The sequence below is a fragment of the Rousettus aegyptiacus genome, unplaced genomic scaffold, assembly GCF_014176215.1.
Source record: "Rousettus aegyptiacus isolate mRouAeg1 unplaced genomic scaffold, mRouAeg1.p scaffold_m13_p_8, whole genome shotgun sequence".
NCBI classification, from domain to species: domain Eukaryota; kingdom Metazoa; phylum Chordata; class Mammalia; order Chiroptera; family Pteropodidae; genus Rousettus; species Rousettus aegyptiacus.
In genome coordinates, this window is record NW_023416311.1 from 66,845,287 (window position 1) to 66,870,663 (window position 25,377).

Sequence of the window (25,377 nt, forward strand, 5' to 3'; positions counted from 1 at the left end):
CTTTTTTTTTTTTTTTTTTTTTTTGGTAGAGACACAATTCAGTTTATATACTTACTAAGTCTTTGTCCCTCTTTCCAAAATTTTCTTCTGGGGAAATCCAACTCAGCATCTAAGGCCCACTTAAATGTTACCTCTTACCTTTGGAGCCTTTCTTGAACCTCCCTCCCTGCTGCTCTCTCTTTCATGCTCCTGAATAAATTATATCCCTTATGTGGCTCAAAAATAAATAAATCAAACAAACAAACAAATAAATAAAACCTTGACGCAGAACACCCCACCATCTAATGTGTGATTAGAGCTGCCCCCTTCCTGTGACAGGGCTCCTGACTCTGATGGTGGTTGGCTCTGTTCTGTCATTCTGGTTTCAGCTCCTCAGAGAGGCCCCGTTATCACCTACCAGGAATGGAGAGATCTCTTTACTCACTCCATGAAAAAGAAGACCTTGTCTGTCTTGACTGCTACCATTTCCCCAAAACTAGAGTGGTCCCTGGTACATGGTGGGAATTCCAGAAAGATCTATCAAAGGGGCAAGTGAGAATTCTCTTCCAGGCCAACACCAGTGCTTCCTCAAATGCTCTCAAACAACCCCTTTGACTTCAGTACAGATGACCAGATGCCAGATTGGACAAACAATTTTGATATTTGCATATATCCTCACAGGATTCCCAGAGCTCCCTTTGCCAACATCCCATAAAAGAAGGAGTATCTATGTGCAGAACAGCTTCCTAAAAGTCAAGGTCATAGAATGGCAGGATAAAGGCTCAGAAAAACCCAAGCAGTAATCACAGTTCATTTTTAGTGTCTTCAATCTCTGTTTTTGGAGGCCTTTTCTCCATGATTTTTTGTTCTCCCACCACTCTCAAATCTTGAGCTCTCTCTCTGGCATTTTGTGCTAGGTCCTAGGAATGCAAAGATAAATGAGACATTGTTCTTGCTCTTGAGAGGAAGAGTTAAAGGGGAAGACAAACCCATGAACAACTGGTTAATATACAGAGATAAGTACAATAAGTGTATATAAGATACTGAGGTAAGCGTGATAGAAAGGTGTCTATAAAGTGCAGCAGAAGTACAGAGGAGAAAGACTATCTGGAGGAGTCAGTTAAAAGTCCATAGAAGGTGTGACATTTAACCTGGGTCTTAAAAATTTAAGTCAGGCCGGAAAGAAGAAGAGTATTTTAGGCAAAGAAACCAACATGTGCAAGGGCGAAGTCAACATGAACCTGTTCTGACAACAGGGAGAAGTTAGTTCCATGTGACTGAAGCACAGAGCACTTTTTATGGGGAAAGCAGGAGTTGATGCACCAAAAGTAGGTTGGTCCAGATGTGAAGGATTGATTCTATTTGTGGGGCAGAAGTTTGAACTTTTTCCTCATTGAAAAACCATTGGAGATGTTTAAACTCTGATGTGTCTTGATGGGTTAGGGGCTTCACAAAGGTGCCTGTGAGAGCAACGTGAAATAGTCTGTAAGTTACCTCAGGAGACCAGGTAAGAGGAGTGTCAGACCCAAGGCAGTGGGGCTGGACTGGAAACCCGTTGGAGAGATACACTTTCTAGAAATGAATGCTCATTCAATCAGGAATGGTTGAATATGGAGCAAGAGGGAAAGAGAAGATCATCAGGTTGTAAACTGAGTATCTGGGTAGATATTTTCTCTGAAATCTTTTAGTAGAAGATTAAATTTACCTAATCCTTTAGATGACTACCAAGACACATGTTAACTCCAATTTACATTTTAGTAATTTTTACAAAATTAATCTAAAGAAGCAACCATCAGCAAGCAATTCAATTTTTTAGACAGAGAGATTTCTTAGTATTTGAAATCATGTTGTCTCCTCGTCTGTCACACTCACTGGGGTGGCCCTATTCCAAGAGGAGCCCAGGTCCCGGTGCGAGGCTGCAGGAGCCTTCCCTGCTTTTCTTTTTGTTACTTCCAGGTCAGCGTGAGAAGGGTGTCTTGGGGAAGCACGGGTCAATAGATCCAGGGTGCAGTGAGACAGAAGTGTACGCTCATGGTGCTGGGCAGCCTGCCGCAGCCAACCCACTACATTTAGTTGTCTGGGGAGTGGTCCTAAAAACTAATGCTGCTGTCACAGGTCCATCTTAATTTTTATCAGCTGGGTATGGATGAGGCTTCATTGTCATGTACTTAATGCTTTTACTCAGAGATTTGGCTAACCGATGTTTTTCCATGACTTTTTGACAGTTATTTTTGCTCAGTAATGAATAATAAAGTGAGATTTACCATCTGTATATGACAGCATTTGTTTTATTTTGACATTTCTTTTCTGGATAGCAAAGGTTTTATAATTAGCTTTTCCCTCTGCCAAAAACATTGCTGGAAAACAATTTCCTTAAAAAAAAAAAAAATGCTTCATAGCTCCCTTTACTAGTTGGCGTCATCTTATTTCGATTTGGAAATTTTTTCATAAGTCAGTCAGGAAATGAAACAAGAAAAATTTCTCTTGAAAATTAATTCATAACAAGAACGAAAATTAACTTTTGCCCCAAGAAAATTAGGAGGGAAATGAAATATGTTTGAAATGGTAGTGGTTCCACTGTCTTTTTAAAATTTTTTTTGTTGAGGTAAAATTAGTGTATAATAACATATGTTGGTGTATACATATATATAGTATAAAACTGCTATATAACATTATGTTTCATTATAGTTCAACATCTGTATGTACTACAAAGTAATCAGCACCAAAAACTAGTTACTATCTTTCACCATACAATCGACCCCTTTTAATTCTTTAGAGTTAAATGAGCAATATAGGAAACCCCCTTTCTACCTTGTTTCAAATGAACTTGTTTGATCCTTGCTCTTACTTTGATCAATTTTATGTCCAGCTCTTTGAAATACTGGGGAGACTGTGCTAGAACTGATGGATGGTACCCTATTTCTCAAAGGCCTAAGTCTGTGGTAGATTCCGCCCCTTTGCTAATATGCGGCAACCATCAGCCTGGTGCTGCCTGTGTAGATACAGCCCCTCTGCCAACACACCCCCTCCCAGCCCCCACATGCTGAATTGCCCTCTTCATGCAGCCAAGTCTAAAGTTGGCCCTTGACTGGGGAACCCAAGAGAACAAGCTGCAGGTATGTCGATTATCAGTGATTTCTCTCTGGAGTGCTCTTGAAAAATGGAAGGAGGCGGTAACATTGATAACAGATGACAGAATGGCTTATCATAGCTAATGGCAAAAACATCACAGTGAGCTAATGGCAAAAGCAGTCACACTGACTGCACCAGCGCCGTCCCCTAATGATATGTGGAAACACCTTCCAGTTCCTACAGTAGTAACAGTGGCCAGATTCTCTTTATAGGCCAGAGTATTTTCCTTTCTAAGTCATGCCCAAAGGGCTGCTCCTAGAATCAGATTCCAGACCCAGCCACGCTATCCCCATCATCTCCACTCTAATTTCCACCATCATCGTTATTCAACATTTTTGGATTGAGTGCTAACAAATATGTGGAACTAAAAGAGACATTATATAATATTTCAAAAGTGTATCTATTTAAAATGGAGACAACAGGCATCTTCTGAAAGCATTAAGCCACTATCATTTATAACAATCCAGACAATAGAGTGAAATAATAGTGCTAACTTAGCCATTCTTGTTCTCACAGGTAGAGTGTAAACATTTCTTCCCAGCGTATTTTTGTATTACATGATTAGCATCTTCTTTTAAATTTCGACATGTTGGTTATGGGTAACTGATACTCTGGGAAGTACAAGGAGTATGGAAGAATCCCTTCTGTTTAAAGACGATGCCCCTTGTTTTGAATAGACAGACCTGCTCATGTGAAATAGATGTGTATTTAATACACTGGCTTGGGTGACTGGGCCTTAGATTTTTGTCAAGAAGTGATGTGGGGTTTAAGGAGAGGTTCTTGTACATCTGTGACAGTAAGTGAGGATTGTCACCCCAGCCACCCATGTCAATACCTAATCGTGTTCAAGAATTGTTACCTTTATCTAATCTAGTTCAAGACTTTTCTCTCCTTCACAGAGGAGAACGGAGGACCTGGGTGTGTTGAGGATTTAATGAAAAGTCTCTGTGGCAGTAGAGCCTTAAATTTCTTATCCTCCAGCAACAAAGGTGGTTCTCCTATAAAGGGAATTATCATCACCTTGAAACAGCTCTCCTTCTGCTGTATCATAGGAAGAGTGTACTCTTTGTTTGCTGAGATTGACCATGCTTGTGGTTTTCATAGGGAAGTGAAGCTTTATGTGACCTATAGGTATAAAACCCAATGCATCAAGGACATCAGGAGCATGGCACTCTGGTAGCAGAAGGCACCTGGAGAGTTATATAGACCTTGTTTGAATCCTAGCTTTGCCACTTACTGACGTGGCTTTTTCACACCTCATTTTTCTTAAGCAACAAAATGGTTATAATACTAGACTCTTTGGGTTAAATATTAGCTATTTCGTTATGCTAAATATTAGCATTTATTGAGTGCTCAGGTTGTAACAGGTGCCCAGCCAAGCAATTATCATAAATGGTGTCAGTTAATTCTCACCATCATATATGAGGTAGTAGTTATCTCCACGTTAACGATAAAGAAACTGAGGCAGCCTATTGCTCCACGTCACAGAGCCAAAAAGTGGCGTCAGGCTCCCATTCCAGGTCTGTCAGACTCCAGATTCTGTGAGAAGGAAAGGGAAATTAAAGTGGTGCCTCTCGCATAGTAGGTGCTTACCACATGTTAGTTCTCTTTCCTTCCATGTGTATCCTGTGGCTTTGACAGATTTGGTTTCTGTGTTAGATTTTTATATGTAACGTTCTGTAGAGCAGGTTTGTCATACTGCCCTCATGTGGTTCATTTGGAAAACAATGGTTTCTAAAAAATGTATAATTGGACTATAATCTACATGCAAATAAGCATTATTTAAAATGTGTATCTGGTCTTCTAAACGTATGGATACTTTTGGAGATAATATAATTCTACAACGTCACTATACAAGAAATACTACTTATTACTTTCTATGATCCAACTGAATTCCTACATCTGAGCCCTAACCATCTGGTAAGATACTTAGCTTCAGTAACTCTTGTAACTTTTCCTCTGGCTTCACCAGTGTCCTCCATTCCTTCGGTTTTCTTGGAAGAAAAAATAAAAAACTCTTCTCTTCCCTGGCACAGCACACGATGAAACTTTGTCTTGCTATCCTATTAAGAAGGGAGTAATTTTTCTTGCAATTATTCTTTTCCACCCGACTGCTCTGTTTACAGAGACTTTTAATGCACTGGAGAAATCTTCAACTTTCACACTTAAGAAAGAACTGGTTTAGTTACCAGTTCAAATGTTAGAAAATTTTTCCATGAGTAAAATAAAATGGTTCACTGTCCCACCTATCAGGAACTTTAATTCACTAAGGGAAACTTACTCAAAGGTTTTCATGTACCAGGAGGGTACATTCAGCCTACCTGGATTCATTCTCCTATGTTATGCTAAGCCGCACACATGCAATTGAAACCTAGTGCATTGATCAGCACAGGGCTCCATCCCAAGCAGTGACCCTCAAGAGACTTCCTTGTTTTTCAGTGGACCTGTCCACTGAGGATTTAATGATCTCATGTCAGATTTGTACCACACTGTGCTCTAGTTATGTCTGTGTGATGGAGGGTAGTTTCAGGTGAGAGAAGGGTAGTTGGTACAGGAGAGGGTAAGGAGGAGTTATCTTTTTTTAGTTCTTAAGTACCATTTAAGAACAACATACATAGAAGTCTTCTGTTCTAAAATTTATCTAAGAGTTGATGATGTCTTCATGCCAATACCTAATTGTGTTTCAGATAATGGAGGGCAGACTTTGGCAGGGGGCAATAACTGGCCCCTTCGAGGAAGAAAATGGAGCCTGTGGGAAGGAGGCGTTCGAGGGGTGGGCTTTGTGACAAGCCCCTTGCTGAAACAGAAGGGGGTGAAGAACCGGGAGCTCATCCACATTTCCGACTGGCTGCCCACCCTCGTGAAGCTGGCTGGAGGAAGCACGAATGGGACCAAGCCTCTGGATGGTTTCGACGTGTGGGAAACCATCAGGTACCTGCACATCTTTCTCTTTTTCCTCCCAGGACAGGTACTCCCAGAACGGTTTGACTCAATTGAGTTGAGAATGATAGCTTTTGTGTGTGGAAAGGGTATCCTACAAATAAGAGATTTTTAAAAAATAGAAATGCCTTTAGAAATATTATAATTACATATATATATATTTATAATATTATATATATATATTTGAGGTCATGGGCCTGTGTTTTACATGAAGGAGAAGATTGTCTTCAGCAGCTCACCCTCTACAGGAGGTCATTAAGCAGAGATGTTTCTCTAAGAAGTAGGGTAGTGTATTGTTTTCTTCCTGCAGGGGGTAAGGGGATCTGCTCCATTGCCTGCTAGGAGAATGGAGGACCATGCAGTGGGGCAAGAGCTGGAATGTGAGCCAGGGAGTAGCTGTGCCCAATAAGTATCTAGTAAGCACCTACTATGTGCCAAGCACTGTTCTGGGTGTGGATGAATTGGGAATGAATAAGACAAGCAAGATCCTAGTTCTCATGGAGCTTACACTCTAGTTAGGGGTGGGGAAGAATGTACAAGTAAACACATGGATAAGCAAAATAACTTCTGGTAGTGGTAAGCACTATGGAGGCAAGAAAACAGCATGTGGTGATAGAGCTGGTAGATGTGAAGGAGATACAGCCTGGGGAGCAGAACCCAGACTCAGCTTCGGGAATGGTGGCAGCCTTTTCCTCTTTAGCCACCGCAGTATGGAACAATGACCCCAAAGTGGGGAGGAGCACACCTTAGAGGGTGCAGAAAGAAAACTTTAAAACTTGTATTTGTATTTAATTTGATGTCATCCTTTTTAAAGTATATGTTTTTTATAAGGTATATAATATATTAGTAAGTTAGTACATATATCCAATTTATAAATAAACCTACATATATTGGAGATATTGCTTTTACCGATAGAATGACAATTGTCTAGTCCAATTGTTTTCAACCTCTATTTGTTGTTACAGCAAGGAGTAGTGACTGACTGACTGGTCTAGTGGCCTGGGGGAGACGACCTTCTCAGGTTTTCCCTTCTTCATTCCGCTCCAGATGCCTCACCTCAAATATAGGAGTTTCTGTTCTTAGGAAATACACGATGACGTATTTAGGTGTAAAGGTATATGCAACATACGTTCAAGTGGTTCAGAAAAAAGTTATGTGTGCATGTGTATATATATTCAGGTATACATTTGTATACATACTTTTTTAATACAAACACACAATAAGTATGTGCGCACAGAAATAATACAAATGGAGTCAAATATTAACAATCAAATAATCTCAGTAAAGGGCTTCAGTGTTCTTTTACTATGTTTTATTTTTGCAACTTTCCATAAATTTGAAATTATTTCCAATTAAAATGTTTTTAAAAATAGGGAAGTCTGGCAACACAGGGCCTACATTACCACAAAGCCAACAACTGACAAGAATCAATCAGTTACCATCTTCCTTAGATGAAGTATTCACCCTTCAAATCACCAGGCCCTATTGCTCTCAACTCCCAGTGCAATCTCACGTCACTCATTTATGCCAATTCTACCATATGTATGTACCTTGATATACTTAAATATTCCCTTAACTTAGATTAATTTTTATTTTTTAAATCAATCACACTGTGATGAACAATTTCTTCATAAAATCTTTCTACATTTTGGATTTTTCCCTTAGATATAAATGATTTTGAAATTAAATTACTAAGCTAGAAAAGGACGATTTTATTTTATTTTTTAAATTTTCTCTTGCTTTTTTGTTCAGAAGCTTTTTCTCAGCCTGAAATGTTATTTATCTAGATTTCTTCTAAGTGTTGTAGTTTGATTTTCTTCCATGTAATTCTTGAATTTTTTGTTGTAAGATGATTGTATGTATTATGCAAGGTGGATATCTAAATCAGAGGAGTAGGGTTTTTTTTTTTTTTCAGAATTTAGACTTCTTTGAGACTGAAAGATGTGAATTTATAGGGAAAAAAAATTTACCTGAACATATGTGCAAAATATTTAATTAGAATTTATTTTTATGATATTAGACCTTGATTACACTTTCTTTTCTATGTGATTGTGTATGTTATGTACTGTTGAGTCAGCTCTGACTCCTGGTGACCCTATGAGTAATTTCCAAAATGTCCTGTCCTCAACAGCCTATGGCTTCTTTTACGGAGTCAGTCTATTCCCTATTTAATCTTCCTCTTTTCCTGTCTTCTATTTACCCCAGCATTATTGTCTTTTCCAGGGACCACTGCCTGCTCTTGATGCCCCCAAAGTAGGACAGCTTCAGTTTTGCCATCTTTGCCTCCAGCAACATGTCAGACTTAATTTGCTCTAGGATCCACTTGTTCATCTTTCTGGAGGTCCAGGGTATCTGTAGAGCTCTCTTTCAACACCATGTTTCAAACGAATCTGTTTTTTTTCCTATCAGCTTTCTTCACTGTCCAGCTTTCACATCCGTATGTAGTAAGTAATTGGGAATACAACAGTGTCGATGTTCTTAGCTTTGGTCTCTAATGACACATCTCTGCTCTTAATGCTCTTTCCTAATCCTTCCATTGCTACCCTTTCATGTCTCAGCCTTCTCTTGATTTCACATAGAAAAATAGGAAGAAAAAAAAACTATCTTTACAAACCTATGACTCTCACTCATTTTTAATCCAAAAAGTAATATCTACTTTATGATAAAAAGGAAATAAAACAAAAATTTCCAAGCAATGCAAAACTTAAACTTCAGTTCGGCTTATCATAGCTTTCAATGTGAAAGCTCTTGAAATTTGACTTAAAGAAGTAGGAAAAAGTTTTAAGTGGATTTGATATGACAACATATGCATCATGCTTGACATCCAGTCAGTTTTTATTTTTGTTTTGTTGTGTTTTGATGGCAAATGTGTTGTAAACCCTAGCTTGGAAAGGCACACAGGCAAAAGAAATCAAAGCTCTTGTAGTACCTTTTGCCGAATGAAGGCAGGCTTGAGCTGAGAAACAGTTACATTCATTTTAAATCATTCCCTCCGCCCCCAGTTCACTGAGGTTATTACCTTTGGCAAAGTCCAAGTGATTGATGTTCATCCATATCACCAAATTATGGGTTATAAGTCCACTTTTCAGTCTTAAGATTATCTTGATCAGAAGTAACCTTTAAGAATTTGGCACATGTTTGCTTCTGCCTGCAGAAAAATTGCACACAATTTGGTTCCCTTAACTCCAGATTGCAGAAGGTCTTTCCTCGCTGTGAGAAGAACACTAAACTCCTAGTGACCGGTCTCTTACAGAACAGGGCGTCTCTCTTAAGCCGTATACATAATGTTAACTGCAAGACTTTAACCAAAAGATATGGCCAAAAATATTGTCCAAATATGCTAAACCATGAAAGAGTAGATGTTCCTTTTATATTTTTAAAAAAGTAAAATTTCTGCCCAAAGTTTAATCAAGCACTTTAAGACTTTCTCGTGGGAATCTAGCAAATCTTCAGTAAGTGAAGAACTGCTCTCATTCTGAACCCATTTCTTGATAAAAGATCCTGAAAAATGATTCAGCCCCCTGGCCCTGATGAAGTTGATGCCTCTCACAGGATTAGGCAGCCCTCATTCAGAATCAGTGGCAGAACATTTGGCGCCCATGCCCGCTGACATGGAAAGCAATCAGTCAGATTGACATCTGGAGCTTTTTTCCAAAGCAGCAAAAACAAATGGACAGCCAAATGCCAGAGACACTTGATCTGTACCCAGAGTTCCATAACTGTTTTTCAGTCAGATATTTACTTGGAAATTCCATTTTCAGGGTGATGGTAGTTTTTGAAAATTTCAAGGGGCCTCATGAAATAGCAATACCAGTGATGGATGAAAAAGAGTTGACCGTGCTGAGGGCATCAGAGGTTTCACTAGTTGCATAGTTATCGATCCTCCTAGACCTGCTTCAGAATGTTAAAATGTTAGAAGAAATAACAATTCTGGAGTGATGACATTATTTTCAACAGAAACTCCTTCAGCTCCTTCAGTTTTTCCTGTTTCAAGCCACAGACGATGTTTGTAATTTCTACGGGACATAACTCCTCCAAGCTCTTTCCAATTCTGTATGTTTGTTCTGCTCTTCATCTTAATAAGCAGTGTAAAAGTTATTTGAAGACATTTCAAGGGATTCAGACTTTATAATGTTTTTTAAACTTATTTTATCTTTAAACTTAATATAAACAAAAGCAGAGCCCCTGATCATAATGATGGAAAGATTTTTTTTTTCTTTCTCATCAATAGGGAATTCTTCTCTATGTTACAATATGAAATATTATCTGTAAAATATCTTAAAAACAATATGACATTATAAAAACTTTCCCACCCTGTGGATTAAGTTCCAAGAAGAAAGTTGAAGGAAAAATACTCACTTTTCACTCCACTTTCATAGACTCATGAAGCCCAATGAAGCATAATAGTCAATGAGCCAAAGGTTAAGAACCTCTGAACTAAAAGGATACTTTATTCCAAATATTACCAAAATGACACAGACTGATTAGTGAAGAATTGTTACTGAATAATAATTTTATTATTATTGAATAATATTTCCTTTTTAGTGAAAATTTTGTGGTATCACTTTAATTATGTTTTAAGTTCTTACTAGTACTGTGATCTGTCTTGGTGCCATTGTTTTAGTCTACTGACTTAGCCATTCTCATGCTAGCACCTCTCCGTTGGTTGGTAATCATTGTCTTTTTAGAGTATATTTAAATACCTGGTAGGAGTAGCTATCCACCTCTCTCCATTATATTTCCTTTACAAAATTCAGCTTCACATACAACTGACCAGTGCTCAGCTGAGTATTCTAAGGGGTCCTTTTACAAATCTCCTTCTGTGTAGCCTTCTCTTCTCTGGTACTTCGTTTCTCTGTTGTATGAACTTCAACTGCCCTGGTCTCACTAGACTCTCAGCTCTGTCTTCAACTCAGGGAGTCCACTGGGCTATGCCTCAGTTCCTTAGTTCCCCTTCCTGAACCAGGGCTTGGAAACTCTATCAAGCTAGGGCAATGATAAGACTCAAGATAGATAGATAGATAGATAGATAGATAGATAGATAGATAGATAGATAGATAGAAGGAAAGAAATGTATAGATCTATGTTTTATTACCTTTAATATTACCAACACTTTTTGTTACATATCTTTCCTACTCTTCAGTTCCTAATTTTAATCTTTTAATTGGGTGGTTACTACTTTAAAGTAATTTTCAGTAGAGGTATGTAAATCATAAGGTTTTTAAAAAAATCTTTGCATGTGAAAAAATATCTATTACCTTAAAACATAAATGATAATTTGACAAAGAATTCTTGTGAAATCTTTTCTCCTCAACGTTCTGTAGATATTGCTGTATTGTCTTCTGGTAAATACTATTACAGGAAAGTATACCAGTTTTACTTGAAAATAAAAAGGATAATTTTTTTTCTTTATGTATTTCTTTCTTTTTATTTTATCTATATTAGAAGACAGATGTTAGCTGAACCTATTGTGTAATCATTTTACAATACATAAATCAAGTCATCATGCTGTATGCCTTAAACTTGTATAGTGATATATGTCAATTATTTCTGAGGAAAAACAGAAAAAAGATTAAAACCTTAAAAAAGAAAGCCGAGATTATAATCTTGGCATCTGACAAGGTAAAATTCATGTCAAAATTATTGAAGAGTATAATGGTAGGAATGGTAAAAATGGTGATTTCTTTTTTGACTCATGTATTTAGAAGGAAATTGCTTAATTTCCAAATATTTCAGGTTTTCTCTGCTTATATTGATTTCTAATTTAATTCTGTTTTGGCCAGAGAACATACTTTTTATGATTTCAGTTCTTTTAAATTTGACACTTGGTCCCACAGACGGTCTTTCTTGGTATCTATGCCATGTGGAGATGAAAAGAATGTGTACTTTGTAGCTGTTAGGTATAATGTAAGGTTTTTTTTTGTGTGTGATCCAGTCAGAAAATATTTTATTTTAGGAGATGAGTTTCTATGTATTGCTATGAATGGTATTTTTATTCTTAGCTTTGTCGTATTGTTTTATGTTATATTTACTTTTATCTTTTGTTTGTTAGTTCTTTTATATTTAGAATGATTTATACTTTATTCTAGTGTTCACCATTATACTAATATCTATATAATTTTCTCAGTTTTTTTTTTTTTTTAATTCAGGTTCTACTATGTGGTTTGTCAGCTTTAAATGACATCTTTGACACCCATTTAACCTATAAGAAAATCAACTAGCTTATTCCACTTTACCCTTTCTTGCTTTTCTCTTCCAGTTTTATTTTTGGTTGTATTATTTTTACTTTGTCAGAGCATAATATATATAATACTGTTCTTCTATCCTTATCCACAGTTTTGTTTTTGTCTTAGATCTATAAAATGTTACATGCTAACCTCTTGTCCATTTCTAAAGTGTTCTAAATTATCGCTTAGTTGGAGGAATTTGTTCTTTATTAGGTTTCTCAGGATTCTTGGAATTCTTTTATGTCTATTAAAACATTTTCTACAACCTTGAGAATTGAAAAACAGTTCAACTGATATAAAGTCCTTGTCTCATACTGTCTTTCCTTGAACTTCTTGAAAATGTCACCCCACTCTACTTGTTTTGTATGTTGCTGTTAATAAGTTTAATGTCAACCTGATTTTATTTCCTTTGCAAGTGAATTGATCTTTTTGCCTGATGGCCCAGATTTTTATTATCACTATTATTATTATTTAAAGCCTAAGACTTTTACTAGATTTATCTCAAAGGTGACTATGCAGGGTCAGTCTTTGCAAATACATAGTAATATCTTTCAATCTGTACATTGAGGTCTTTTATTTCAGAGATTTTTAAATTGTAGTTGTAAATATTATGTTCTATTGTTTTGTGTTTCTTCTTCAGGGACTCAAATTACAGATAGTATTGAATCTTACTTATATATCTTTTGTTTGTACCAGTTTCTCTCTGACCCTTTTTACTTTATTTTGTTATTTTGATTATTACATCTCTTTTTATTTTTATTCTCCATATACTTTCATATGCTTTCAGTAATATACACTATCCTTTCATTTCTGAAGGTTTGTCTCTTCTTTGAGTTTCTTCCCTTAGTTTGATGTCAGAGCTTTAAAATTTTTGATTTACATATTTTTTATATTGGCAGTAACTGATTCAGTTATATTTAATTCATGGTGAAATAGTATGTAACAGTTTTCTTCTGCTTTGTGGCTCCCCCCCACTCACCCTCATAGTAAGGGAACATTTTCATTTGTCAAAAGTTTCGAATTCTCATTTGCAATTTTTTTAAACTCATATGACAACTTTGTTTAGATCCTTGTGTTTTCTGTTGTTGTTGTTTATATTTATGTATGTTAGCTTTTCCTAGACCCACGATAGCAGGTGGTCTTTGGGGGGAGAATTTGGAAGTTTAATTTCTTAGTTCAAGAGCACCTTCTTCTATGGCTGCAATGTAGTGCAGTTTCTTTAACAAGTGCTGTTCCTTTCTGGTCTGTTTTCTTATGATTCTGTGTTGATCAGGACCCTGATCTGTTGCCTCCTCCTCCTTTCCCTTTACCATCTACCTTCCAAAAGACACTCTGACTACTCCTGTCAGAATTGATGCCTGCCAGATTTTGCCATGCTGATCCTGCACACTTTCCAAGCCACTTCCTTTTGACTTCCCAGTAGCCAGCCCTCTGACCCTCCAGGTTTCAGACCTGTATCAGCATTTTATTACTCAGCTCTCTGTACCCCTCATTGTCTTTTGCATAATCCCAGGCTGACTCTGCCCTGGATGCGCACTAGCACCCGTCCTCCAGGTCTCAGGTGGTTATTCTCTCACATACATCCAGGGTGTATATATGTTCTGTCCCCTGCTTATGTTATAATCTTGGGTGTTGGATGAATTTACTTTCTTTCCTTTTTTTAATATGTTTTTCAAAAGAATGTTTGAAGAGGTTCAAATTTAGATGGCCACGAGTATTCCATGGGAATCTCAAACTCACATGTTCTTAGGCTCTTGCTCCAGTTTAAGAAAAAAACAGCACTGGAAACTGTAGATGAAACATTATAAATATGGTTTATAAAATTAAGATGATAGAGAACTCCAACTAGTGGCTCTGCATTCAGAGACTGCCAAGTGAATACATACATACATTAAAGCAAAATATTTAAGGAATGCTGTGTTAATTTTTTATTTCCTGCTTTACCTTTTTTGACAAAAGAGCTTCTACCCTATGTCCGTAGTATGTAGTGTTCTGCAGGTTGTTTCAGATAGTTTCGTAGTTAGGTGCTACATTCTAGGAAATTACATATCATGCTAGTCTCTTCTGTTTCCTTCCATGGTGTCTGGTGTTTGCTGCCTGGGTGGACGGACATAGGGAGAGATGCTGCTGGGGGTGAGGAAGGAAAGGGATGGTGGGCGATCTCTGAAGACAGTTAATGAGAGATCATTGCCTGTTTTTTGTTTCATGTGGCCTCTGAGTCCTCTAGCTAAAGGTGGATAAAGTGAAGCCATCTTTTCCTATTTTCTTTGAGATCAGGTTCTGATGCTTAGGGTAGAATCCAAGAATGTGTTGTTAAGCTATTCAGCATTGGCATTAGTAAGAATCCCCTTGGGACTTTGGCATCTGGTCTTCTCTTTAGTTTCCAACACTGTTGCCAATTTTCATCTCTTTGTAATTCTTTATGGGTTTTATAATGGAAATTAGAAGAAAGGCATATCAGGCCCTGTTGGTCCACCCAGATACTAACCCAGAAGTCCTACCAGTTATTTTACAGTAATGAGTAGGAAAAGATCATATGAAGGATATGATTCCATTATTTTTTATATTATTTATTTCTTAAGTAGCCTACTTTAAAATTTTACTGATTCCTTAATAAAAATGTACATGAAAAATTATCTCCTCATATATAACTCTATATCAAATGAATTTAAGTTATGTATTTCCTCATCAAATTTTATTAACATTTTATCATTTCTATGCCTAAACTCCTTATTTGTGGTAAATGTTTTCATGTTAAAACCGTTTTTCAAGGAGCATGGGATTTATGCAAACCCAATATCACCCACACCCACATAACAAAGAAAATAAGTACTCTAAGGGATTCATTTCATTAGTATAACAGTTAAAAATGTGAACTCTTTGGTTAGATCTGGTTCAAATCCTGTCTCTTTCATTTATTATTCGTGTGATCTTGGGAAAGTTGCTTAACATCTCTGAGCATCACTTTCCTTGTGCATAAAAATGTACATAGGCACTTATGTGAGGATTAAGTGAAAGAATCTGCGTAAAACCCTTAGCACGGTGTCTAGAACATAGTAACAACTCTAGCTTAAAGTGGAGATGGAAATGACGATAAAGGTGTTTACAAAGAGTTAACAGGATGCATGTTACTCTGTAGGCATATCTTCAATTTTTTAATTAGTGACTTTTTTTTGTTAAAATTTCATCTCAGAAAATATTACCATGACGATTTCTATTTCTGAAAATTTGATTCTGCCTTTCAGGGCGTGTCTTATGACAGATGGTCAGCAGCTAGTGGTAAAAGAAGTAGGAATGTAATAGCATTTCATTTATTTATGGGAAATGTTTTACTGCCCCACCCTTCAACTAGTTGGAAAATTAAAGTCAAAAACTGGAAACTCTATTTATAAATGGACAGTGCTGTGATCTCAGTGTCTGAAACTGTAGACTTTTAGAAAATATTTATAGCATATTGGAAACTAGTCACTGATCAGTTTCTCCTTTCCCTATTTTTTTTAAAAAAACTAATCCAGAAAATAGGAAATTTGAGGTAAATTAAAATTTAATACTTAAATATCATCAGAGAAATGAACTGTATACTATTCTATATCAGTCATTAAGAGGATGGAGAAAAATGATTAACTCTTATTAATAGAGGTATTTGAAGTCAATAGAGCTATTTGTTAATGCCACCTTAAAAATAAGCTAAATGAGTAAAAATATAACACACTCAGAAGACAGGCCATGTTTACATTTCATTAAGGAGACAGTTTAGCATAGTGGTTAGGAGTGGGGAATTTGGGAGTCATTCTGCCTGAGTTTCAAACTCAATTCTATCACCTGCTTAATCACTCGTAATCTTGTAACTCACTTAACTTCAGTGTGCCAAAGTTGTGTCTATATCATAATGTCAAGAATTAAATGAGATAATACATGTAAAGCATTTAAAATGGTATATAGCACATAATAAATGCTCTGTAAATGCTAGCCACTATTATTCTAACTAGCCTAGCCAACCCCCCAAATATCTCCAGTTTGGTTGTCATAGACATGCATGAAACATGCCCATTTCACTGGTTTAGAAGTAGGTTTCTGTTGTTAAGTGGTCATTGTTCAGTTCTTTCTCTTTACTTAGTTCTTTGTCTACTGACTACTGTAGCCATTAATGTATGCTGGGGCAGGCGGTGAGCACTGTGCAGTAAGGATCCTCGAACAGTCTCATATGTGCCTATCTTAAAGGAGCTAATTAAAGAGCTTTCCTTTGTTCCTATCAGCCCGCAGCCTAAGCATTTGCCATAATAAAAACACTCCTTGCCTTGATTCACCTTAAAACAAAGAATTTGTGTGATTATCATCAGTCATTATTCAGAGATTTTCATTTCACAAATAGAATCAACGGTCTAGTGAAGATAGTGTTGCATGTATAGCTAAACAATTCCATCTGCCTAATCTGAAAAATAAGGAAAATTCCTAGATAACAGATTATAATGTATCATTTTTATATGCAGCTCATAGTGAGTAGACTGTGTGACTTAGCTATATTTGACACTGATACTTTTCTAAAAAGAGACTCTTACATGGGAGAAAGTATAATAACATGTCTTAGAAATTAAAGTTATAGCTATATCAGTGTATTTCATAAGGGGAACTCTTGCCAGCAGGAAAAATGGATGGAATTATTAATGTTCCATTGTGTCTACATTATTATTCTTGTATCTGTGTCTTGTATCTGTGGTTATATTTTTTCCATGTCTACTGAGTCAGGATCCATTTTGTAGTGAAAGGTGTTGTTTTTAAGTGAGCAGCTATTCAGCACTTAATTTATGCTATGCACTGTCAAAGTGCTTTACGTATGTTGTCTCATTTAATTCTCATAACAACTCTGTAAGTGGGTACTTTAATCTACAGTTCGCTAGTGAGAAAGATAAGTCTCAAGTTTATATGGCCAGTAATCTGTGCAGTTGAGATATAAACCCCAAGAGGCTATGCCCTTCAAGATGATGCTGTTCTGAACATGAGCGAGTGAGGCCTTTGGAACTGGTCAGAAGTAAGACTGTAGACTATTGAAGCAATTGGCATTGTCCTCTTTTGTTGTATGGAAATGAAACTTAGGAACGCTATAATGTACAAAAGAATAATGAAATACCACAATATTTGTATCATTATCTAAAATAGATAGATGGATAGATATAGAATATAGATGCTAATACATATTGTAAGATAGCAATAATCAATCACATAAGTATTTTATGAGGTTGATAAGGCCACAATTTATTCTACAAGTGATCACACCATTGATATTGCTGAAAACTATTTTTTGAACATGCAAAACACATTTTTCTCCAACCCACGTAGGTACACATACCTTTAAGGAAGAAAATTGTATTATATGCTAACACTTTCATTCTGCAAATGATGCTATCAAGAAAGAATAAAGATAACCCACAGAATTGGAGAAAATATTAACAAGTGCATCTGATAAGGGACTTGCATCCAGAATATATAAAATAACAGTGATGGTAGTTGGAGTTTTTTTGTTTTGTTTTTAATTAATTTTGTTTTGTTTTAACATGTCCTTACTTGGCAAATACAATGTTGCTAGTCACAACTCAGAGTTTTTGAAATTTTTTGATCCTTAAAATTCCAAACCTACTGCTGTAGAGTTTGTGGTGTGGGTATTTGGCCACCTGAAAGCATGGCCTCTTGATTATATCAGGGACCCTAAGTGGTTATTCAGATGTTTACAAAACTCAGGGCATTAGCAGTACTTGGCAACCTTCTCCTGGACTGTCACGTTGGCCACAGTACTCTCCCAATGATTGAGATTGTATCTAAGATCTTCTACAAGTCTGAGTGTATGCTAGCAAAATGAACGGGGTACTTCATGCATACCCCACGAACATCTGATGCTGTTTGTGCTCCCAATTTTTTAAGAACACTATTTTGAAAGTCACACAACCCATTATTTGGCCAATACCTTACTATGTTATCTGTAACATGAGGGGGTTGGACTCAGTGATCTCTAAGTGTTTTTTCAGCACTAATAAGGGTTGTGATTGTATTTGCATGTACATTTTTTTTAATGTTGAAGAGGTATAGCTAATTAACATGTATTTGTATTAAATATAAGTTCCATGTCACAGATCTGGATATGGAAGACATTAATTTTTCTCATTTAGTCTAGTATTTAAAAGGCATGTTGCATCTGTAATATGGATGCTGCCATCTTGCCAGATGCTCTTCATTTCTCTGTGAGGGTTCAGTATGCAGTTTTCACAAGATGACTTGAGTTCTCATTTTGCTGCTGTGAAGAGTAGTCATGTTTAAATATAGCCACATTGTTTATTACAAAAGGTCACAAGACTCATTTTTTTAAATTGTTATGTTCTTGACACTGAAGTTCTTATGTAAATGTTCAGTCATTGCCGTAATATAGATAGATGATGACTGCTTGAAGATATATCCACCAACCAGATTTTCGAGACCTGAATTCATGTTAACTAGCAGTTTTGTTATTGCCTTCAAGTATAAGATAGGAAGTATTAAAATCATTCTTACCCATTTGAGAAAGGAAATTAATGTTTCCTTAAAAAATTCTTTTCTAGTGAAGGAAGCCCATCCCCCAGAATGGAGCTGCTGCACAACATTGACCCAAACTTTGTGGACGCTTCTCCATGTAAGTACCTTGTTCACTGCTGCTAAACTGGATCTGCTTGGCTCCCAAAGATAGTTTTCTCACCTAATGTGTCTCTAGCCAAGCTTCTCTTTTTTCACTTGACTTTGCTATAGAGATAAACAGTTCTCCATGGCCCCTGTTGTCCTAATCTCACTGTAGCTTTGGTGCCACAGAGGGTGAATTTGTCTTGGCTCTGCTACTTACTAGCTGTGAGACCTTTAAGCCTTTTTGCTCTCCACGCCTCAGCTTTCCCATCTTTAAAAGGAGAATCCATGAGATCTCAGAAGCTCCTTCTCACTATAAATGTCCTGTTGCTGTTCTGTTATTTGAGAGCTCCAGCCTTCTTCTAGAACACTCAAGGTTTTCCGGGAATGAATAAGCTACCACATTATCTAATTGAGCTGCCAGGTGCTGCTGAGTACCTGCTGCATCTCACAGGTGGGACTTACCCAGACATCCTGGCAGTAATTTAGTTTGATTCTCTCTACTGCCTAAATTAACCCATCAGGAACCCTATTAATTCTTCAGGGAAAGAGGCCATTTAGTGCTGTCAGATCACAGCAGATCGTAATGGTCCTATGTAAATACCAAGCTAGTGGCCCTGAGGCTCCTAGCCTAGTGAGCTTGGGCCTGGAAAGCATTACCTATTACTGCCTTTGCTCAGGTTCCATCATAATGCCTCATCTTAAGACTGTCTTCAGAAAATAGTGTTCTTACATTCCCTTCATTCACTTGGGTGCTCACATCCCCTCCTTTCTAAAAAGTGCTACCACCTTTTGCTCAGGCTCTATTTTGTCTTCTCGTTTGTGCTATAACCTACCACAAGATTTTCCTATTCAGAGAATGACCTCTTGGTAATTCCAAATGTGTCATCAAGTATTTGAGGCCCAGTTCACCTCTCCAGTCTCACTCCAGGCACCCCTTGCCATCTTGCCCTACTAGACGTTTACCATGTCTAGGGATGCAGATCAGCATACTTATATCTTGAACATGCTTTTACCTGTGCCTGAAACACCTTTCCCTGCCTCTGCACCATTTGTCTTCATCCCTTAAAACACAGCCCAAATGCCCCATCTCTGAATGCTTTCCAGAAGCCCCAGAAGAATCAGTCATTCCTTCCTTTGTGCACTCCTTTGTATGTACCTTTGTATACCATTCATCAAATTCTCTTGTATGTGCCTTCATTTACCACTGAGAGCTTCTGGAAGTCAAGGTCTATGTCTTATCTATCTTTTCATTCTCGTAAGTTAACACAAATATCCAGCACTTGGTAGGCACTCAGTAATGACTACTTGATGACTGAATGGAGGAGAGTTGGGATGGAATAAAGACTAAAGTGGAAGCATTAGGCTTGAAAAGGAAAGGGCCCTGGGACAGCTAGGAATGGCTATAGTTTGGAGACATTTCTATTTCTGTTGGAGTAAACATGTCAGTGAGAGAGGCAAGGGAAGTTTAATGTTCAATATGGTAGCCACCAGCCATATGTGGCTATTGAACACTTGAAATGTGGCTAATTGTGGATTGAGATGTGCTGTAAGTGTAAAATACACATTAGATTTTGGAGACTTAGTATAAAAAAGTAAAATATATCATAATATACACCTACTACTTGTTGAAACAGCATATTTTGGATAAATTGAGTTAAGTGTAATATTAATATTACTTTCTCCTGTTTTCCTTTTTTAATATGGCTAATAGAAAAATTTTAATTACCTATGTATTTCTATTGGTATAGAAGGATTATTCTAGAAGATGCTAGGAAATGATTTGATCAGCTGTGTAAGAGGATCACAGACCATGATAGTTATTGTGAGGCTACTACATCAGTGGTTCTTAAATTTTTCTCTGCTTCAGCACACCTAAGTGATATGACATGTTCCAGTCTGCAACCAGCCACTAGAGCAGTGATTCTTAACCAAGGGCCAGCCATACCAGATTCTCTCGGGGTGGCCAGAAGGGAATAGAGGGGAGGCAGGGATGGTTTTTAAAACTTCTGAGTAATTTAATGTACTATATAAACCCAGTAATAACATCCGGGGATGCGCTGAATATGCTCCCACGATATACTGGTTATAAACTGTCCTAACCCGTTAAGTTCCATCTACAAATGAAAAGCCTTACGCTCCCCTCACTCACTAAGATGCATTTTGATTTGGCATCAGAAATGGGAGCTTATGAACTCTACTCCTACTTAACCTGGCCATAACGCTATTTGATGGAAGGTTCTTGGTATAACCTACAGTGATTTTTGCTGTTTCTCCTAAGATGTCCTTAATATGAAAATAAGAATAGAGAGTTGTCTTACTTTTGCCATTTTTAAACTGTAAGGCCTCAAGCAAGTGCCTTCACTTTTCTTGGTGTCAGTTGCCCCATATTAAATGATGGGCTCACTAAGACCAATGATTGCGGTCACAAATTCAGGAACACTTTTGGCCTTCTACTCTACCTTCCTCCTTCTTGACACTCACTCCAGGCCTTCCTACTGGCCTTCCCTGCTCGCTTGGGACTTTTGATGTGACTCCTGAGTGTGATGAGGGACAATGTGAGGTCTTGGCATGGAATCACTTTCACCGTTGGTCCATAAAAATAGCATTCTCTACTATCTGTGCCTGCAGGTAGCAAAGGGCCACCTCTTTCTCATATACAGGCAACACTGTGGGCCTTTTCTCCTGGTTTTTATATTCATTTCAATCTACCGTGCAGCATTTGAAAAAAGGAGAACTGTCTTTGGGAACCTGCTTTTTTATAGGATGATGAAACAAACCCTTTTTTTTCCTGTGCAATTAATTTATAGGGAAAAAATAAATTCAGCTTTAGGAATATATGTATTTATAGGACAGACAAGTCTGCCAATCATATTCATAGAATCTGTTTTATGAATATGTTCTGGAGGCTTTTGTGGAATAAAATGAGAAAGCAGCCAATCTAGAGTGTAAATTAAGGATTGACAACTGAGTTTGTGTTACCTCTGAACCATTTCTTTGCTTTCCAACTCCAGCACTTCCCAGGTTATAGGTACCTGCTTACAGCAGAAGAGGGCGGTGTTCCACCTCCACCTTCCCAAAAGCCACTTCATCAGTTTCCTCATCTGCGAAATAAAGAATGAGTTAAATGACCTATAAAGTCCCTTCCAGCTTTAACATTCTGTGGGTCTCTATATAAATAGGTCCTGAAAGGAGCAAAGCTGTTTACTCAGTTCCTCTCCTTTTTTACCCTGCTGGAAAGGGTGCACTCGTTAATAAGCAGTGATGTAGCCAGAGGTGTGGTCGTGAGTAGATGAATACAGTTGAAAATATTAGAAACATCAAAAATGCCAGAGTAATTTGAATTAATATGTGATTTTGTTATTATTATATCCTGCCCACCTTTCTGATCCCTGTTCTAAAACATTACTGAATCAGTCAACTTTCCCATCTTCTCTTTCTCCTTTCATGGGTCTTCTTTGGCATAGTGGTCCAGTGTGTCCTTCTATCATAAATTATAGTAATAGACATTAGAGGTTTCCCAGAGAGGTCCAGGTCTCCTCCGAGGCCTGCCTCTTGGGCTTTAGCAGCTATACCACCTCGCTGTTATTCTAAGAGTATGAGGCACCCAGAGGCTCTTCTTACTGGTGGAGTTATGGTTTCTTCATGGCCGCATACCCTTGGTAGGTTGTGGCTGGAGTACCGTCTGTCCTTTTTGTCCTCACCAGCGAAAGCAATCAAATGTACATATTCACCAAAAAGAAAAGAATATAGTATTAAGGCATTTAAGGGACATTAAAATTACATTTTTTGTAGACTATATCTTGATTTTTCAGAATATTGTTCTATCTTATTTTAATATATCTATAGCCAATTTGTTCATATTTTATGTTAATGGTCACATAGACCAACTGGCTAAAAACCATGAACAAAACAAACCCCAAGTAATGTGAGCAATAATCGGGTCTCCCTAGACTTCCTTGGTAGAAAAATATATATTTATAAAGGCCCTGCCCATAGGTTCAGCCCAGCTGCCGAGTGCAGGGCACCGCCTCTTCATGCTCCTGCCTTCCTGGCAAGTTCCCTTCCATTGTTTAATTGGTCATTAGTCTTCTCAGTGCCTCAAATCTGACTCTAATTTTATCTCCCCTGCTCGCAGCTCCCATGGCTAGTGTCACACCTGTGGGCTGCAACTGCTTTCCTGTGCACTTTGAGGAAACTTTTACTCATCTTTAGAGGCTTTGTTTTGAGGTAACCTTGGATGGACATGTTCAGATAGTACCCTCTTCTCTTTCCTTCTTCCTAAGAAGAGAGCCTGAGAATCATTAACTCCTCTGTTTCTTTAAAACCTTTCTTTCTAGCAGGCTGATCTAGACTCGGTGTCTTTCTCCAGCAGCACAAGTTGGGCTATGGAGGAAATCTGTGAGGAAGCCCGAGGGAATGGGATGCTATCTTTAAGCTGATATATGGAGAAGCCTGGGAACATCCAGAGTGATGGAGAGTAGCCATGATCCCAAGTGAGGCTCTGAAATCCTGCAGGTGCGAGTTAAGCCCCATGTGGTTCTGAAGAGCTCTGGCTCCAAATTCTGTGCTTCCCCTAGGTTCTAGCCAGCATGCTTCAGACTAGGAAGAAAAATAATTTCGAAGGCATTAGATCAACCTGCAGGCTGCAGGCTTAATCTGGGGCGTTTTGAGGTAATGGGCCTACTCTGTCCTGGACCACAACTCACCTTGGCAGTCAGATGTGGCATTCTGTGCAGCATGAGAATTCTCACCTACATCCAATTGTGTAACATACGCATATATACCTGATACACGTGCACACATATAAAGCACTGCTAATAGAGCTTGATTATAGATGAAGAGCATTGACAGATGTTAGCATTTTCCACGCTACCAAAGGCCAAGTCTTCAAAGTGATTCTGCACGGCTTTGTTACTATTTCATTTAAAGGGCCTCCTCTCTTTAAAGGTTATAATGAGATGTTATTTCTGCTCATGATTACAGGGTGAAAGAACGACCTTCCCCCTCTCTCACACACATGCATTTTCTGTGGTAAAATTGCCAGATCTATACTCAAGATCAAAGAGTCTGCAGGTTTGCATGCTTGGAGCTACTCCTTGTTTCCTCTTTAGAGCAATGTTCAAATCTATTTCCTGACACAAGGTTGCCATTTCCAAGATTATTTATTCAGTAGATACTGACTCCCCATGACATGCTGGGTACTCTTGTAAATACTAGAGATCAGTTAGGTTTTTTGTTAGAAACTGGTCTGGAAAAGGGCATGGACATAACCTCTCATGTTCCTGTTTGACAGCTATCGGAGGGTCCCAACTGCTCATAGCCATGTGCAGACTCCTCAGCCTGCTTCCTACAGCCTCTGTCATTCAGCTGAAACACCCCCTCAGCACCGTTGCAATGCCCTCTTTCAGGCGCCGTCATCTTCCTTTGCTTCTCTGATCCTGGTTTAGGGCTCAGTTCACATCCCTCCTCCTCCATGAAGCTTTCCTTGATCTCTCCAAACCTGAGTCTCTTGAGTTTTTTCTGGAACATCCTGGGACACTGAGCTCTTGCTACCTCATACTGCAGTTATTTATATTCGTGTGTTTTTCCCATCCAGAGCCATACGTTCCAAGGAGGACAAGATTTCATCCTTAGCTCTCTTGATGCCTTATATATCAGATATTTATACATACTTAAAGAATGTATGCTAATAAAATAGTCATTTAAGTTGGTTATCATCCATTCATTGAATTCGAGTAAATCTAGCTAAAATAATAATATTATACATTATTTTCAAAGCACTTTCATTTTTTTCTGGGCATATTTGAGAAGTAGCAATACAGAGGCAACTTTCTATCTTCCAGCCTGAGATTAGATATTGAGCAGAATTCAAAAAGTTAGGTGAGATGCATGAGGCCTAACTCTCAATGATAAGATTGCATAAAATACCAGAGGGTAGAAGGCACCTTGCATTCAGTTCATCCATCACCTTTATAATCCTGAAAAAGAAACTGAGGCATTGGTCACACACAGCTAATAAATAACACAGTGAGAACTCAGAGCTCTCCAGGTCCAGGCCTCACACAGAAGTCACACCCTGCTGACTCTCTGCTTTCTGTTCTACACTAGTTTTGTGGGAAAAGGGCACCCAGATCTTATTACAGTCGTCTCACTCAGATAATGATATGTTGATGGAGCATTATACACTTAAATGAGGTGGGAAAAGGGGTTTAGTAGTGACAGACTAGCCTTGCAGTTTCACATATAATCTGACTATATGGATGACAGCAGTTCTGGGGTTTTTTAAAGCTTTTTTTTAAAACATATATATATATATATTTTTTTAATTATAAGTGACATACAGCATTATATCAGTTTCAGGTGTACAACATAGTGATTCAACATTTATATACCTTACAAAAGGATGACCATGGTAAGTTTAGTAACCATCCGTCACTGTACATAATTATGTCGA

General features: G+C 37.7%; 1 protein-coding gene across 3 annotated transcripts in view; it reads left to right on the top strand.

Moving 5' to 3' along the window:
* The window catches only part of ARSB (arylsulfatase B), a 139,360-nt gene that overhangs the window by 71,582 nt on the left and 42,401 nt on the right, over positions 1 to 25,377 (top strand). For all 3 annotated transcript variants that reach the window (XR_001593765.2, XM_016118855.2, XM_016118853.2), the window contains exons 5-6: positions 5,799 to 6,042; positions 18,866 to 18,936. Coding sequence is in view for 2 of the 3 variants with exons in the window: in XM_016118855.2 (XP_015974341.2) it covers positions 5,799 to 6,042; positions 18,866 to 18,936 (315 nt within the window). In the remaining variant the exon portion in view is untranslated. The remainder of the gene's footprint in view (positions 1 to 5,798; positions 6,043 to 18,865; positions 18,937 to 25,377) is intronic.